Source organism: Calidris pugnax, unplaced genomic scaffold (assembly GCF_001431845.1).
Source record: "Calidris pugnax isolate Ruff unplaced genomic scaffold, ASM143184v1 scaffold60, whole genome shotgun sequence".
Classification (NCBI taxonomy): Eukaryota; Metazoa; Chordata; class Aves; order Charadriiformes; family Scolopacidae; genus Calidris; species Calidris pugnax.
This window is the reverse complement of record NW_015090831.1, coordinates 3,723,095-3,742,679: the sequence shown is the minus strand read 5'-3', so window position 1 is coordinate 3,742,679 and position 19,585 is coordinate 3,723,095. Positions and strand designations below refer to the sequence as shown.

The 19,585-nt window shown below is 36.0% G+C and overlaps 1 protein-coding gene across 1 annotated transcript in view; it reads right to left on the bottom strand.

Annotated features, from left to right (window-relative positions):
* The window catches only part of LRP1B (LDL receptor related protein 1B), a 618,836-nt gene that overhangs the window by 298,165 nt on the left and 301,086 nt on the right, over positions 1 to 19,585 (bottom strand). Inside the window, exons 12-17 of the mRNA XM_014941128.1 lie at positions 19,384 to 19,564; positions 16,256 to 16,475; positions 13,382 to 13,571; positions 8,251 to 8,253; positions 7,226 to 7,348; positions 4,438 to 4,449 (exon numbers count right to left, since the gene is read on the bottom strand). Of these exons, the coding sequence (XP_014796614.1) occupies positions 4,438 to 4,449; positions 7,226 to 7,348; positions 8,251 to 8,253; positions 13,382 to 13,571; positions 16,256 to 16,475; positions 19,384 to 19,564 (729 nt within the window). The remainder of the gene's footprint in view (positions 1 to 4,437; positions 4,450 to 7,225; positions 7,349 to 8,250; positions 8,254 to 13,381; positions 13,572 to 16,255; positions 16,476 to 19,383; positions 19,565 to 19,585) is intronic.

The following is a 19,585-nucleotide window of genomic DNA, read 5'->3' as shown; positions in this document are numbered from 1 at the left end:
TAGAAGAATAGAAGTTTAAAATATTGTTTTTTAAAACATGAATAGTGTTTGCCACTGAAGGAAAAAAAAAAAAGGAAAAAACAAGAATACAGAATTCAACCCAGAGCCAAATGACATAGGGATGCAAATACGGTCTTCAAATCAGACTCTTATCCTACAAGGAAACCCCTGAATATCAGAGGATATCAAGAAGTATTAGAATCCACATTAATACTGTAGAGGTGATATGGACACTCTAGGTCTGCATTTGCACCAGAGAGCTTTTAGCCAGACTGCACAAGTAACAAGGTGAACAGCTTACTACACACAAAAATTTAAATCAATGAAAATGAGTTCAGGCAATATTTTAATACACAATGTCTGCTGTCTATCACTGCATTTCAGTGTTAAGCGGTCATCACCTTATTGATGTCTATTGATTATTTTGTACATCACATATTTAATGACTGTTTAGTCTACTCTGCTGATCAGCACTAAACATCACTTCCATACATGCAAAGGGCAGACTTAGAACTCCATGATTTATTGCAGTGGAATAAGTAAACAATCTTCACCTTGGTATTTCCTTAAAAATCCACTATACAGTTAATAACTTACAAGTGAAAGCAGTTTCAAGCTACCAAGGGGAAACTGAATAGCTAATTACGCTTTTGTCAGCATAAAATAAAATTTGCTAGTGACATGGCACTGATCACAGCATGTTAACAAACAAAATTCTAACTGCCAAAAAAGATTTAGCAGGGACAAGTTTGTACCTAAGCAGTGCTTTGACAGTCAACCCACATGGACAGATTAAGTGCTGAATTACTTTGGAAAGCACAGTCAAGCACAAAGATTAAGCAAAATATAATTTATATTCCAGCCTTAGTGGGATCAAAATCCGAATTGATTTAAAATGGCAATAATCAGATTACTAGTAGCAGACTGGTTCAGTTCAGTCTTGAACTGTTTATAAAACTGGAGTTAGAGAACTTCTATGCACAACCGAGTAAAATTTTTACCTGCACAGGTTTTATTTGATTCATCTTCGTTATTACCACAATCATTAGCTCCATCACAAAGCCACCTTTTGGGAATGCAGCGATTATTTTGGCATTTAAATTGATCATCAGGACAACTATGATTGACTGGGGAGAAAAAAAAGAGGAAATAATCAGAGAAAACCAGCTGAAAATAATACATTAAATGGTATTCCCTGGTGATGCAGTTAGTATTATTATCTTGTATAGATAATGACTGTGATATAAAAATTGCTCAGCAAACCAGTCAATTAAAAAATATTGCAGTACTTTGATCATAAATTAAACAATACATAGTAAAGATTCTCCTATCACACTAGTGTCAATACAGAGATCGTCCTCTATTAACTACAAGGTGATAAAAAGTAGCAGTATTTTACAATGATTTTATTTCCTTAAAGAAAAATATCCTCAATCTCACTTTATCAATGCGACAAGGTTTGCAAACTGAAGTGCATATAAACAAAACACCAAAGGGAACAGGTGCAAGTTGCCTTGTGCGTATCCAAAATATTATACCACAGCGAGCAGGGATTTGGGAAGGTTATAAAACGCTTCTAAACTGATGCACATTACTGTCAATGACCACCCATAGATCTGCTGTTTACTTACCATGAAATTGTAGGTGTCAAAAAATGAAATATGCAACACAGTGTAAAACTGACAAAACCTGTTATTCAAGAGTGAACAAGGCATCTGAAAAACATGTTTTTGCTAGCTACCAAGTGTCATGGAAAGGATGGAGTTATGTAAAAATGCTATTGGCCTGCTCTTGCAGCTGAAGTATATATGTTCTGCTTCTTTTGTGCTAATAACAGGGTCTATTATTAGCAGCTCTTGCTAAACTTGATCTACACAAGAGCAGTAAACTATACACAATTTCAAATGCTGGGTTAAAAATAATCTCAAGATATTTTCCACCTACTCAGCCATCCACAGTCTCTTTTTTTTTAAAGTTTAACATATATCTGGAAACAAATGGTATTTAAAATGAAAGGACGTCTTGCAGGCTTATCCTTGACATTTCAGTAGCTTTTATCTTTGACCTTTCTACCTATTCTTCCTACTGAAAACAACACAGAGGAAGTGTGGTATCAATAGCACATGAACCCTTCACGAGTGCTTTGTGCGTAGGGTGCCAGAACATTGAAAGTAAAGATTAATTAATAAACTGAGAAGAACAGCGTTTCAAGGCTCATAATAATTACATAGTTTGCGATGTGACTGGAGAACAGGACTGTATCATTCATGGAATAAAATTAAAAATTAAAGACTTTTTTTTACTGCAGTTCAATACTAGACATCGATACTGTTTTAAACAGTAGTTAAGTTTTTGCTTATATATATTTACTACCATGTTGTTTGCGTGTTCTATTCATGATTGCAAACATTTCAGACTAAGTCAAAAAGAACTATTGAAGTTACTAAAGCAACTGCTGAAAAGAGATTACTTTTATCATACTGATCACTTAATCTGGTCCCAAAACTGTATGTGATATATAGTTTACGATTTCATTTATATCTGTATAAATCCTTTGAGAATTACAAGCTTTGGTCAATGAATTGTCCTAAATTGCAATAACTTAAATGAAAATCAAGTCAACTCTGCCAAAAAGACTTTTTTTCTCACTGTCTTTATTAGTTGAGCTCCTTATTTTAGCGTAAGAAAATCTGGTATTAAAATAAAATATCAGTAAGCACAAGAACTCAGAACTGTACAAATGTTTTGAAAAGAATTAGGATGGAAATCTATAATGACTACTACGTGGAGCTATCAAAATACATAAATGTGGGAAAAACACAAAACTGGCTATGTAACAGCCAAACAGAAAAAGACGGAGGCATTACGGAGGATCACAAGCTCAGTGTGTATCAGCAACATCAGGCCACTGCGACGCAGAAAAGATTTACCCAGGAATGTACAAACAAGACTATCATCCCTCACAACCACATTCCCTCAGCCTGATCAGCTCCACAAAGGCCTCTGCAGAAGTACATACATCCAGTTTTGGACACTGAGCCCCAAGGATCTTAGCAAAGTTCAGAAAAGAGCAATGAAATCTAAAAACCCCATAATCTACTGGAAAAAAAAGAACAGATTAGAGTTGTTTTTGTCTCAGAGAGATAAAAATGAGAGACGACGATAAGGGTTTTCAGACACAGAACAACGCTGCACAGAAGAATGTATCAGTTCTTCATGTCTACAATTGATAGGGAAAAATGTATTTTCATTTCAGTAAAGGAGATTTGGTTTAGAGAAATGATCTAATGATAGAAATAGGAAGCACTGTGACAAAATGAGTATGAAAAGGAATTTTCACTGCTGCAACTCTAATTTTATAGCAGGCTAAGTATCCTCCAGGAACAACACAGATACATGATAGGATGTTTTCTATTCTTTTTCATTTCAACATCAAGACTCCTCTACAGAAAAAAACCAAACAATCCAGCTCTAGTAAAACTGTATTTTTAAAGACAAAGTACAACTAATTTAAAATTGGAAGTGTGTGTGTTTGGGTTGTTTTTTGCTGTTGCTGGTTTTGTTTTTCTTTGGATTTCTTGGTGGGGCTTTTGTGGTGTAGTTTGTTGTTGTTGTTTATTTTGTTTATTTGTTTTTTAAAGAAAAACATTAGAGAATCTCAGAAATGTTGAAGGTTGGAGGGGACCTGTTCAGATCACCTAATCTAATCTCCTGCTCAAGCAGGGCCAACTAGAGCAGGTAGCCCAGGACTGTGCCCATATGAGTTTCAAGTATCTCCATAGACAGAAATGCTACAACCTCTCTGGGCAATCTACTCCAGTGTTTGACTATGCTCACAATAAAAACATGTTTTCTTGTATTCAGATAAAATTTCATGCAAGAAAAACATTAGAGAATCTCAGAAATGTTGAAGGTTGGAGGGGACCTGTTCAGATCACCTAATCTAATCTCCTGCTCAAGCAGGGCCAACTAGAGCAGGTAGCCCAGGACTGTGCCCATATGAGTTTCAAGTATCTCCACAGACAGAAATGCTACAACCTCTCTGGGCAATCTACTCCAGCGTTTGACTATGCTCACAATAAAAACATGTTTTCTTGTGTTCAGATAAAATTTCATGCTTTTCAGTTTGCATCCATTAGCTCTTGCCCTGGCACTGAGAAGAGCCTGGCTCCCTGTTTCTCATTCCCTCCCATCAAGTATTTATATACATTGGTAAGATCCCTCCTGAGCCTTCCTTTCCCCACAGACTGAACAATCCCAGCTCTCCCAACTTCTGGGACAGGTTTGCCAGTCCCTTAATCATTTTAGTGGTCCCTTTCCTGGACTTGATCCAGTTAGTCACTATCTTTCTCATACTGGGGAGCTCAGAACCCGGCATAGTCCTCCACATATGACCTCATCAGGAATGAGCAGAGGGGAAGGATCACCTCCCTCAACGTGATGGTGATGCTTTTCCTAAAATAGCTCAGGATGCCCGTGGCCTTCTTTGCCATGAGGTGCATTGCTGGCTAATGGTCAGCTTGTTGCCCACCAGGACCCCAAGGTCTTCTTATCTGCAAGGCTACCAGTATATGCTGATGCTTGGAGTTATTCTACCTCTGAATGACTGCACGTTCATCTGGTGCATGAGCCACTCTTCCCACGTTGGTATCGCCCACAAACTTGTTGAGTTTGCACTCTGTCCCAGTCATTACTGGAGGGGGGTACACTGTTAGTGACTTAGCTCCAACTGGACATCGTGCCATTGATGACAAGCCCCGAAGTCTGGCTGTTTAGATAGTTTCCAATCTACCTCACTGCCTGCTTACCTAACCCTTGTCAGCTTGTTTACGAGGATGTTACAGCAGACAGTGTCAAAAGCATTACTAAACTTGAGATAAACAATATCCACTGTTTTTTCCTCATCCACCAAACTAGTCACATCCTTGTAGAAGGCTATGAGGTTGACTAAGCATGACCTCCCCTTCATAAATCCATGCTGACTACTCCCAATCACTTTCTTGTCCTTCACGTCTTTGGAAATGGTTTCCAGGACTAATAGCTCCATCGCTTTCCTCAGAGGTTGAGAGAAGGCTGTTTCTGCTTTATAAAGGTTGGATTAGAGATATTCTGAGGCCCCTTCCAATCTGAATTAGCCTGTGACCCATATAAAAAAGCGCAACAGTGGGGAAAAAAAAGCAAAAAAACCTAATGTTTAAAGAATCAGAATTGATGATGTCAAAACCAAAAGATGACTGCTCTGGTACTATGTTGTGAAATGAGTACACGAGTGTCATTTGAAAGGACAACTATTATTGCATGCAGGAAAAGAAGAAAAAGAAAGATTGACATGAATGACGTCAGGGTTATCGCTTGGGTTTGACTCCCCTCAGACTTACACCGTTTTGTTTCAAAATTTTAAAATTAAGTATGAAGTGTGGGTTAAAAATACAAAAGCATACATACAGCAAATTTCAGAGTGCTCGTCACTGCCATCCAGACAGTCATCGTCCCCATCGCAGCGCCAGCGATCCTGGATACAGCGCTTGTTGTTACACTGAAACTGCTCAGCTTTGCACAACTGTGGCAGCACTTCTCCGTGTTTAACTAGGAAAAACAGCCAAAAAGCGCATCTATTTTATCAGCTTGATGCATACAGAATGCAATACTACCTCTACATAAATAGATGTAAATTCTTGTTATCGCTCTTCAGAACGTTTTTTTTAGAAAACTTTGCATATTTGATGTAATTCCACCTGAAGCCTGTAGCAGCATGCATATCTGAGTGTATGGTTGAGGTAATATATTTTTAATAAATGGAAGAACTCAGAACAGAATGGCACTCGAACTGTTTTTTTAAATTGGTGCTTTGTTGATAGCGTAAAAATACCAGTTTAAAATATTGCAATGCCTCATCAACAGTGAAAATATTCTTACAGATGCAGACCAAATTCTGGTGCACATTAAAGGGCTAGAAAATGATTACTGAAAAATCTGATTCTTGTATCCAAGCAACAACTCAAACACCTGCATTATGCACTGGTACAGACTCGGCAAAGAAGAAAGGATAAAATTCTGCTGAGGTAGAATTAAGCAGCAAGCTACAAGCTTATTGATAAATCCAGACAGATACATTTCCCAACATGAGGTTCAGAATCCTTATCGTGTAAATACATCAAATCGCTCTATGACCCTGTGAGGAACATCAAAGTCCTTGGAAAAAGCCGGGCAATAAAGTGCGTTGGGCAAAAAAAGCAGGAACCTGCTTCATTCAGATCTGAAAGTATCTAACCTCTCTTCCTAATGCTTACATTCCATCTTACCAGTGAGAAGTCCACCTTCCAGTATTTTCTGCTAAAAAGAAAAATAGTTTTCTTTAGCAACAGTGATGGCTCTGGTAGCCATGCATTTGGGTCAAATTCAAGGTAATTGCAAGCTCAATAGTGTTCATCATGTTATGAAATAATCCTTAACCTTTACTCGTCTCTATTAGGCTTATTGCTGGAGACCTATGTAAAGTTTTACACACTACACTTCAAGAAATAGATCAATGAGATTAAGAAACAAACAACAACCAAAAACAACAACAAAAAAGCCCCAGAGAATTTAGAGTAAGTTACAAATATCAAGTCTAAACATTTAAAAAATACCTGCATTATCTGATGAACTATTCTTTTTAATTGAAAATCCCACATTTTATTATTAACACTTTTTTTTTTTTTAATTTAATCAGCATTTCAATGAAGATATCCAAGGTAGAGATTTAAAAGACAGTGAAATTTGTGTAGTCTGTGTAAGGACCTATTATATACAAATATATCTGCTTGACATATTTTCTGAACAGTTTCAGCATGAACATTTTCTATGCCAGATTTTAATTTAAGATACTTAGTCCATATAATAATCCGAAACCTATTTTTATAGATTTAATCACAACATCTTCTGGTATTTCTGATAGTCTTTAAAGTCATTAAAAGAGGTCAGCAAATATTTAAGCGCTTTATCACGTCAGATATTCTAAAATATTTTCCACTATATTTTATCCTCAGATATTGTGTACTTAATATTTTGTATTTTTTGAAAAAATCTTTATTTCATTTAATAAACCATCTTTATTTAACGAATAGTTCTTTGTCTTATAGAACTGCCAGAAGGCTCTAGGAGACTGCACTTTCTTGGTTTATTTTCCGATTTGACTTGATCCCTTAACAGTAGCATCAACTCAGATATTCTTTAAAGATCTTACTCGTGCAGGTTGTACTGTTTTTCTCCAAAAGCTGATTATCAGCACAGGCACAAACTCTGCCTCCAGGAATGGCTAAACAAAGAGTGCTGCAGCCTCCATTATTAACACGACATGCATTATCACCTGTGAAGATAAAAAAGCGACTTTAACAGCCATGTTAAAGAAGATCTTTTGTTAGAATGTAAGCACAAGAAGAATTTTTTACAGTTTTCCTCTCATTTTAAGGACATGTTATTCTCAGTTTGGTTACTACAGGTTATAATATTTAAACAATTTTAGTTACAGGTTGCAATAATCTGTAAGATCAGAAAAAAAACCCCTACACCATCAGCTCACAATATTCTATCTCCCTTTTTTATGAGGAACAAATATTACAAAATATTTAATATGACACAGCTACATGTATGTAGCAGTTTTAAAAAATTAAACAGTATATAAACAAATGTTCTGAAGTATATTGGCATCTGCACATGTTAGAACAATGTGACAACAAATGCAGACCAAGAAAAAAGAGAAAGGAAACAGAAATTAGAAGTATAATGAGATCCACAGCAGACAGAATACAAGGCGGATATTCCATTACTCTTTTCTGAGCACATCTGCTATTTCTCTGCCTTCTTTTTCTGTGTTATTGTTTCTTCCCAAAAGCTGTACGCTGTTCACATGAAGATACTGACAGCTGTCAGGTGTTTTCATCATCTACCAAGGACTGCTGCACCCTCACTACCTCAACTTCTTAGGCAAGCAGACTTAAAACCGAAGCCCACTGAAGCAAGTGCTACGATTTCTGTTTGTGTCATTTTGGTCATAACATAATAGCTTTGATATGAAACGCCGAGGACATTCATCCTCTCCTGATCTGTTAATTTCCCCTGTTGATGAAACCTGACTACCATCAGGCAAGCTATAAGCCTTCAGATCTGCTGAAACTTTCAATTAAAACTACTTTTTTTCATCTTCCTGTCCTAGTAAAAAGCAGGTGTTCCTTCCTCTGCTCCTCATTTTCAGGTGTTCAAAGCATTCACCAACTTCACAGATTCGAACAGACTCCACACGATTGCCTCTGCTCAAAGCACTACCACTTCTCTTTCCATAGGATATTAAGTTCTCACAGAGGTAGCTGCAGACATGTTTATGAAACTGAGCCATGTATATGGCTCCTGGCAGAGCCGTACCTGCATGTGCAGGGAAACATTTCCAAATTATCAAACAAACATCAGATAACGAGCAAATCATTTAAGATTTTGAACATTTTAAAATTTTAAGATATGCCTCAATAGGTCTTATAATACAAACCTTGAGCATATCATCATAATCTACTCCTAGACTTTTTTCTGACCTACCATACATCACTTTTCAGAAGTAAATGTGTCTACAGTCCATTAGTTCCCCACTGAACGTTCAAATAAATTTGTGGAAAGTAATTAATACAGGATGCTATGGGAAGCTGCTGTGGTCATTGTGCTTTCATTAGGCAGCGTGTGAGAGAGACAGCAAGACCACACCTGTATAATCAGGGAATTCTGGAAGTTCCTATGAAGCGTGAGGGCTGGATCACAATTTTAGAAAGAGCAGTTCCAACTTAGACTGGGCACTTAAAATACTTTATTGGATCTTGACTTCATGTTTTAGACTACGACCTAAAACTTTGTTCAAAAATCAACTCCTTTATTATGCCTCTGCTCACCAAAACCCAAACATGAACAAAAGTAAGAGATGTATTTGCATCTAAATCTTGGAAAACCTCGCCTTAGAAATACCGCCTTGGAAAAGATAGCTTTGAAACTCTCTGAATCTTTATGGGGCTACCCATTACACAAATAAAAGAACATCAGTAAAACAACATTTAAGAAGACAGAAGCAGCTGCAAAAACAAACAAAACAAAATATAACCTTCAAAAGTGAATCCAAAATTATAGAGCACAAGTCGAGATTACCTGATGTAATTAAAGAATATACATGAGTTTGTCAGATCCCTAAAAAAGAATAAGGCTATAGAAAAAAAAAGACTTTGTAAGACAAATATAGAAAATACTTTGAAAACCCATGATGATTCTGAAGCCCAATGCAAAGAAAATAAATAAAATCAAAATTAAAACACTAGATCAAAGTCAACTGGTCCATCTTGAAGATGAAAAGTTCCTACTTAACCTCATAATTGTGATGACAAACTACAGCACAGTAGCTTACTTAAGTGATAAAAGAGAGGATGATGACAAGTAAAACACAAATACCAAGAGTTAAAACGACAGGATCCTAGATAGAAAAGGTTATGAAGTGAGCTTAAGGAAGTCTTCAGCCTGAAGACTATATTGAGTATGGAACTCATTTAGCTACCAAGTATTGATGAGTTTAAATTTCCTCAACTGCTGTTCATAACAGCTATTTTATATGGGTGTTCTTAAAATAATCCCAAAATATTTTCAGAGCTAATACCATACTTTTCATTATTTTGCCAGCTTTCAAAACAGCTGTGGCCCTGCCACTTGCATATGATTAAATTAGGCTGGTTCCATTTTAATTTGCTAAAAAATTAGTCCAGAGATAAAACAACATACTTGCATCTCAGTCATCGTTCTCAGAAAAAAACCCCACATTATGGAAACCATATACATTCGTTTAACCTTCTCATTTAAAAGATACACTAAGTATTTATTGCTGCTTAGTAATCATTGCACTTCTGTGTTTTCATGAGTATTTATTTATGTTTGTACCTTCCCTTAAACCTAACCTCAAGTACCGCTAAAGCTCCATAACTCTACTTTTAGGATCGTACTACACATATGAAGAGCAGCAGCCTGGGCCTCAAGCAGCTCTTCTTTACCATCTGAGGAGTTGAAATATCAACTGATTTCCAAAAATGCTATTTTAGCAGCTGTAAATGGGCGTACACAAGAATTACTTACATATCAACGGCAACCTCACCCTTCATAGCCGTGGAAATACCCACAGGCCTTGGCAGGTTCAGATGCTGACTATAAATCCAACTCCTATACTTACTATGCTTCCTGCCACCTCCCCATTTTTTAAGGTATTCCTGATGCACAGAAACCCAAAGACTATGCCTAAGAAAGTATGATGAATTCTAACCTCTAAAAGCAAGAAAAAAAAAGGCTCCTCTGCAAGAGGGTCATGTCTCATGAGACACAAAGAGAGTGAAAAACACTTTTTTCCTAAGGAGATACCAAAAAGAAGCTTAGTGTTGCTCCCCATAATACTAAGCAGGATTGGCACAGTCAAGTATTGTGTAAAAGACCTCCTAATAAAAATGCCAGTCTCAATTCAGCTATGACCAGATGAATTGGCGTGACTTCTGCTTGTGTAGACAGTGACAATCACAGCAACATCAAAACAGTAACCTCAAAATATCAGAGCCAAATTTTTCTAAGACACATGCACATAAACTATGAACTACAACTCATACCATAAAATGAACTACTACACTTTTCTCTGTGCCACATGGTTCAGCCTTGATATTGCTCTTTTAGAAGCAGCACGCCAAAAAAAAAAAAAAAAAGGAAAAAAGAAAAAAATTAGCTTCACTTTCTTTAAAATGAATGTTTATGCTCCTTGGAGAACAGTGCAAGATCAACCTCACTGAGCACTAAGCATGACAAAAAGCGGAGATCCTAAAGGCTGCCATTAGCCTACGAAATTCCAATTGCAATTTCAAACAAAGAATGCATTAATGAGCCAAATCCTCTCTCTCAAGGTTGAAGCTCATTCAGCTAAAAATATCTAAGAGGTAATATTTTAGTCTTCTATCTCTGATGTTAGCTTATTTGGAAGCTAATAGCAAATGCATTCATTTTTAAATTTCCCCCCCTTTTTTTTTTCTGAAAACAAAGAAACTTTGAGTATAGGGCTCAAGGTTGAAGCTCATTCAGCTAAAAATATCTAAGAGGTAATATTTTAGTCTTCTATCTCTGATGTTAGCTTATTTGGAAGCTAATAGCAAATGCATTCATTTTTAAATTTCCCTTTTTTTTTTTTTTTCTTTCTGAAAACAAAGAAACTTTGAGTATCGGATAAAGCAGCAGAAGTATTTAAAGCAATCATCACATCCTCTCCTAGTAGGCACAGTTCAAAGTATTCTGAAATTTGGCCAACTTAAGGTTACATTTGGGGGCAGATCTGACCTTCTGAAATTTGGCCAACTTAAGGTTACATTTCAGGGCAGATCTGGCCTTTAAAAAAAACAACAACCCAAACCCAGCAAAAAACCCCAAACATACCATGTTTTTACAGGACACTAAAAGTAATATAGAGTCCCTGAAAAGCATCTGTGTAAGATCCCAAACATACCATGTTTTTACAGGACACTAGAAGTAAGACAGAGTCCCTGAAAAGCATCTGTGATAAGAGACATGCTGTTACAATGACCTTGACACAACAGAGTGCTACAGTTTGCTTTAGATATTGAAAATTTAGATGTTAGAACATCAAATGAGAAGCTTTCAGCATTGCCTTCATGCTCATAGAACTAATTACAAGTTGGCTGTCTGCACCTCAGCTCTCCATAATCAAGTATTAATCTCAAAGGCTTTCCCTAAGGAAGGCTACCTGGACATACTAAAATATTATTCAGCAGAAAAGGGAAGACTTCACATTAACCTGTTGTCAAGAAAATCACTAAGCTTTTCAGTAGGACCTCAGATGGTTAAGTGAAACATTGTAAAAAGTGGTTTTCCCAAGGGAAAACAAACTGGAAGACGTTCTTTTAGATAGAGAAGAAGTCTTTGTCTTCTCCAAAGAATATTAACTGCATATCCAAGTCTTCAAAATAGTAAATTTTAAAATGAAACAAAATTAAACAACCCTATACACGCAGATATTACACACCAAGTATTTTGCCTATGCACATATGCACCTCCTATTTAGCAGCATTTTGAAAACTAAGCTGTTTCTTCCCTTTGTAAATGACCAGTTTTTTTAATTTGCTGGATGGAAAAAAATTGGTAGGATTAGACAGAAGAAAACCAATAAAAACATACTTAGTAATTATGGTATCTAAAACCTCTGAAATAAACCTATGCAAAATATTTAGCCAGCATATATAGGGAAAATATTCATTATACTTTCTTTTCATATATGCATGTATCAATTTTCTATACAGAAATACAAATGTGTATATATATATATTTGTTTGGCATATAGAGATATGCCTATAGCAAATATAAAGGCTAAATATTTTCTGTCTATGAACGTATATATTTTTTCTAATGTTTTGATTCCATCCACTCTGTATCAGTTTTATCAGTTGCTCTCCAAGCCATTAATTGATGGCAAATGAGAGAGACACAGTCAAATCTTCAAAGCACTAAGAATAGACATGAAGAAGCCACTGTACCCACATCCAGATCTGAGGGGCATGATACTATGAAAATAAAATTGGGCTTTATGCAAAGGGACAAAATACTCACAATAGGACCTGAAAACTTAAAAAAGAAAAAAAAAAATCACTGTTTTAACAACCATATTTTAATGTTGTATCTGTACTAAGTAGCATTCAGATAAATGGTGAAATTTAGATTTTGTTACTTTTCTGGTTGATGTACAGAAAAGTAGCAGGACTGCCAACAATTTAGTCTCTGATTTTCTATAGGAACTGTTGAACTGGAAATGTTCTACATGTAAATTCATCTATATAGTAGCAATTGCATTTTCTAAACTCCATCTATGCAAACTGATGGCCTTCATCACGTTTCTCTATGGTGCTGATGTAGACAAATATGGGGGAGAAAATTTAAAAAAAAAAATTTAAAAAATTTAAAAAAGGAAAAAAAAAAGACAGGATCTGTGATCTTACTTAAGAAAAGGTAAATGCAGTAATATATTTGATGATAATGAGCCAATGTGCTATCTTTTCTATTTTATCAACACAATATCTCTGACACACAGGAAAAATGGCAATAAAGGCAGTGTAAATTCACAAAAAAAATCAGACAGGTATAATACAATGATTCACTTTTTAGTAAGCATGAGATGATAAATTGCAGCATCAATGGACTGAAACATTGGAAAGCATCTTTCTTATGACACAAGTCATATTCTGTTTCCCACTGTTACTCATCTACGCATCTCAAAATACCAGGAGACTTAAGGAAAAATAACCTTTTATAACAGACTTTTGGAGAAATTGTAGGTTATAAATACCTTGCTGTTTACGTGGATCATAAATCTGGAGCCCAAACAAAGGTGGTCTCTCACTTCTTAGCAGTGTCACATTCCTTGTAACCAGATCCAACTGGAAAATTGACCCATTCATATAATCTGTCCAGTAAATATAATTTCCATGATGCGATAGTCCAAAAGGATGATTCAAATCTTTTCCATTGTAGACTACCTGCAATTAATAAGCGGTAGGTAAGAATTAGCAAGGTTAAAATACTTAATTTTTCATTGCATACACTGCAGAGAATATAAAACAGGAAATAGAAATACTGAGAAGTACTGTGCCCAAACACAACAACTTCATGCCATAAAATCAAATAGAGTGTAAAGCTGTTCTATGCACCAGCATAAATACCTAACTTCTTAGATTTATATAAATTAATTTTAAGTGTTCCCTGTTAGATAACGCAGAACAATGTAGGTAACCATGCAATCATTATGTCCAGTAAATACCTACCTCCTTCCCTAGCAAGGAAGTGTGGTTCTTCATATAACTTTGAGTATCTGTCAAGTATATCAAATACCTGCTTCTTTCAAAGCAGAGAATAGTGTGTATGAGTGGCTTATTTTTGTCAAAGTGTGAAGCGCAGAGACTGCTTATTTATTTCTGTAAACTTCCTCTCTAGTTTGGGTTATGATAACTTAAAAAAGATAGTTTGCTCCCAAAATAAGACAAACTTTCTTCCATGCACCTTCTACCTGTGGTTTGTTAACTCATACATAAAACTACAAATTACACCCCAGATCCTCTCTTCATTTTATTGGCTGCAGAAACTTTCCAAAGCAGTGTCATTTGCTGTAGCTCCAGTCTCAGGACTCCTTCACAAGAACTGCAACTACCACTACACAAGAGCTCTCTGATAAAGAGTTTAAAAATACTTTCAATCTCTACAGAACGAAAACAAAACTTTAAAAACAGCCTAAACCTACCATCAAGTAAATTGCAATACAAGTAATTAGAACGATTTACTTTAAAAAGAGATAGAAAACTGCAGAGCTCTAAACGAGCTACTTCTGGGAGCCCTGCCTTGATACTTCAACACAGCAGCTGCAGCTTGGAATGACTAAGTTCCAGTTGTCTCCTGCTGGCTGGGGTCCTTGCTTGAACTAATGCCCAGCTGTGTATTTCTTTCTTGCCTCCAGAAAGAAGGCAGCAGTTCATCAGATGCCCTACCTTGTCTCTATTTAGAGACACAAACCTAAGAGAACAAGGAGATGGTTTTATCTAAAATACAACTACTTCGAGGTGACAAACATCATCCCCTTTTGCCCTTCAAATTTTCTCTTAGGGCTTGGAATTCTTCTGACCAAATCTCCTTATCTCAGTTAACTGCTTTTGATCAGAATTAATCCATTAGTCAATTATCCACCAGCTACTGATGGAATTCATGTAGGACTTCCCCACCCCCAAAAATCTTCACTATACTGACACAGAATTAAAGACGCCATTGACCCAGTTTTATTTTGACCAAAATATTCTATAATCGACCACAAATATTTCAGCATCAAAAGAAAGTATCTTCTAGTTATTTTTGGCTACAAAAATTTTACTGGAACAGTTAAGCATTTTATTTAAATCACAGGATTATAGAAAACACTTTTCAAAAAAACAGAACCATTCTGTGACACGCTTCAAAATAAAACCTGTAAAGACAGGTGGGCTCTTATTATTCACCAGTTCCAGTGGGAGGCAAAACCAGCAGTTCTCAGTAGTAATCCACGTGTAATCCATGGCAGCTGCATTTAACCTTCCTAGACCTGTTCTGTCCAGGAACTTTTCAGGAAGTCTAGCCTTGCTAGTAGGCATGGAGCTCTAATTAAAAAAGGTCTTTCTGCCCATGTGCTTTGCCCCCTCCCATCCGTTATAGGTCCATAATGGATTTGGAGCAAAAGTAGAAGTGCTAAATGTAAATCCTGACCCATCCATTATGATGAACTGCAACACTACAGCATTAGTACAGGCTTAACAGCAGATCGCTCAATAGAAAGGATTTTAAAAGAATACTAAAGCTATGTGAGCTCGTACAGGGATGAGTTTCAGGGAGGACTGCGCCTACAGTTACTACTTTCAGTACTAGAAATCTGTGTATTGGTCCTATGAAGCCACAGGGAATCAAGAGTGAAGGATAAACGAGAAGTCACAAGACACATACATTGTGACAAAATTCTCTCACAGATGTAATACCTGTCATTCTCAATTAAGGGTGAAGTTTCAGCTGTCAGGGTGCTAACTTTATGAAGCAGATGATAAACCTTCCCCAATTTATCAGACTGCAACCTAAGTTTTAACGTCTGTTCTGCTCTTGTTCCTTCTACAAACCACCACCGAACTTCTCTACAGAGTTGCATCTAGCCAGCACAGCCATCAGTAACAACTAAAACAATCTCTCTCCATCTTTGACTGCACTTGTTGAGAGCTTCCCCTCTGCAAGTTACCACAAATGCTCAAACAGGGCACTGAGATTCATCGAAAGCAGCTTATTCAGTGAAATTAAATGAAAGCCTCTCTGGCAGAGCCAAAAGCAGTGTTGTGGTTTGTTGTGTTTTTTTTTTTTTCCTACTGAAAAGCTCTTTGTAGCTTCCTGGCTCAATCAAAATGTAGCTGATTATCATATGAGACAAAAGAGATTAAAGAATAAAATAAAATCAACTTCTCTGTCACTTTCCAAAGATGAAAATTTGAAGCTGTATTACAGTCTCTTACAGGAGGCTGCCAATATCGCTTGTTTCAACCGAGATGACACCGGACATGCCACAGGATTATGCAGACTTCCAAAAGCTCGAAAAGTATTTTTAACATAATAAAATCCAGAGAAAGAGCATGCCTGTGGCAAAACAGCAGTATTTTTCTTTTACCTTTCTGTCAGTTCCATTCAAAAATATCCTTTCAATGTGATCATAATAGGCGTCACACCAGTATAATACGTTGGCGCGATAGTCCAGAGTTAAACCATTTGGCCACAGCATCTTTGATGTTACAAAAATCTGCCGACTGTAGCCATCCATCCAGGCCTTCTCAATTCTTCCCACACTGTCATCTATTTCATCTTCTTCCCAGTCTGTCCAATACATCCAGCTATGAAATTATAAGAAATGAACATTCAGATACCATTTTAATCACCTGGATCATACTGTAACTTTTAGCAGCAGTTCGCAACCGTATTTCCACAAGCCAGAGCCCCTTAGGCTTTTGCACCTTTCTTCCCACTGCTATTTCTACAACAATATTTACTTTCTCCGTGTACTGGATGCTGCTGAACTGACATTTAGGGTGGATTTGCTCATACTGTAATGAATTACATAAATAAAAAATGGGCTGACATGAGCTGCGAAATAATTGTTTAAGACCTTATTTACTCACATCAAAATCATGATTTTATTTTTTTTTTAACCAGCAATTTTATTGACTTTGTCACAAAGTTCAAACTTTTACTGTGATGGGTTTGGTAGGGTTTTTTTGCCAAGCCTAATTTGCCTTTATGTTGAAAATCTGCTTTTGAATATGCTTAATATTATCAAAAAAGCTGCAATATATGAATTAATTGCACTCAGGTTTAATAGCTACAGGATAATCGTGACATTCTGTGAACTTCACATCCCACATGAAAGCAGCTAAATTACTCAAAAAACTATTACGAGCACTCTGTCCCTCACGAAAATGTTTAGAAAGATAGATGTAGAAAATATTTGACAAATATCTAGTAGGGAATATTAGCATAGTTTTATGGCTTACAGTGCAGCAATGTAGAACCAAAACAACTCTGAAATATAAGTACCCATGCTACTTGGGAAAAATTGAAGAAGCATTGGAGTAAGTCATCTAAAAGTATTAGCTCAGATGAGTTCTCTGAGAAATTTTCTACTGGATAGCACAGAACACAACCTATGTTTCTTTTTTTTCCTTCTTGAATCAATCTGATTATCATATCTTATTACAGAATTTACTGGTGACAGCTCTGATTTCAACAACTTAAAATACACAACTTGAACTTATACAAAAGCAGAGGGTAGCAAATATACTAAGAAACACTGCTTTTTTTCTTCGGTTTTTTTTTCCTTCAAAAGAAAAAACAGGTTCATGGGAATAAACAGATAGGATCTGTATGTAATCTATGACACGTCAAAACAGTATTTCAGATCATATCACGCACAGTGACATCAATATGCTGAAAACATTTACTAGAAGTAGACCTTTAATTTTAAAGTGAAATCTTGGATTTCAATTATTAAGCATTAAATAGAGAAAAATCACCATATGTATTTTAAATGATCCTACTTGTTAAAGTTGTCATGATTTAATTGGTATTAATATACCTCACCTTTGATTTCACCAGATTTACGTTTTTGAAATTCTACAAATTTCTCAAATAACTTGTGTGACCCTAACCCACATAACCTGTCTGTACTTTGAAGAATAAAGTCTGGAATTTAAATTTTTATTTTACATGGAATTAAACACTGTATTGAAAAACAGCTTTGTTATCAAATCTGAGTAAATGCCGCCAAATGTGCTGGTCAAAAATTTTACTTCAACACTCTTTTATGTAATTTGATCAATCTGTTTTTTTTAATATAAGGAACTGAAAAAAAAAATGCAGCATTGTTACACAGATTTACAAATATGCAAATGAACCTTTTTTGTTTCTTTTCTGTCTCTTCCAACCCACAAGGTTGTTTTGGGTTCCTTTAAAATTTTTTGTAAATATACACTAAGTATATAAATCAATTTTTGATCCGTGAGGCTTATAAACTTCACTGCATGTTTGACCCAAACAACACTAGGTTTAATCACAGAATTATAAAACCTGCATACACCCTAGAGCTCAGGCAGAGATGCAGGTCAGTATTGTATTTATTTTACTGGAAGACAAAATATGTTCTACAAATATTTACATGACTGTTCAACAGCAATTACTGAGCTTTTCTCCATCAACTTTTTCTCTGTATGTATCCTAGTTATCATGTCATAAGCTAAAACACGCTTACAGTAACAAACATCTACATTAATGCGCTTTAATTGTATCTCAAAATGCAGTTGATGCTTCTACATTGGTTAAATCAAGACTAATATTTTATAAACATAATTAAGATGCCATAATAAATGCTCTCCCTCAGGAAAAGCTTCCATGAGAAGTATAATCATGAAGGGCAAGCTATTTTATTAGAAAAGTGTTTTATATAATAGCCCTTTTCAGACAATATATCTTCATACACTATTTCCTGTGCCCTGTATTTACTGAGCTGGAAAATTTAACAAAGTAATTGTAGGTATGGCTATGCTTTGTGGTCTGCTTTTACATCCTTACTATCTGACCTTAATTAATTGTAGCCTTTCCACAGTCACTTCCCTTCCTCAAAGGACAAGCTCAAAAATGAAAACCTGATAGTGTAAATACGTTTTAGTATTTGGAAAACAGCAATCAATCCAGCCACAGTAGAATTACCTGCCTACACCATTCTCCAGTGACAATTCCCTGAATAAATGGAACAGTGCATTTTTAGGTAATCTGCGACTATACCACACTAATATAATGTTCTTTTTATTATGCAGCCTATCACAATTAATTATGCTCATAAGTAATGAAAAGTATCTGTCTCATTTAGTTTTGTAAACCAATGTGTACAAGGATATGGTTATAATTATCTTCAGAAATTGAGACTTACAAAGAGAGAAATAAAGGACAGTATTATAATGTTCACTTGGTATTAAAAATACATAGAGGTCTGATACACTCAATTTGTTCGAGAAAAAGGTGAATCACATTCAAATTAACTTGACATTGGTTCAACAGTGTCTGGGCATACACATTCTTCTGAAGGCTTCAGGCAAGAATGCTGGACAGGAATTACAGATATTTTAAACTGCTGCAGAATTGCAGACTACTGCACGACTCTACAAACCCCAGCCCAAGAAAAATTCAATCCCATATTTATGCTATAAAGACATGCATTAAACAACATAAATTAATTAGTCTACTTCCTACCCATTGACAGGATCAACCACAATCCCTCTAGGGTGGGACATGTCTCCCTCCAACAAAGTTTTTCTACTCTGGGCAGCTTTTTCCAGTCTGGCGACAGCAATGGTTTTCCTGTGACCATCGTTTGTCCAATAAAGATTGTTTCCAATCCAGTCCACTGCTATGCCTTCTACATTATCAAGATCTGTTGAGAGAGAGAAGACGG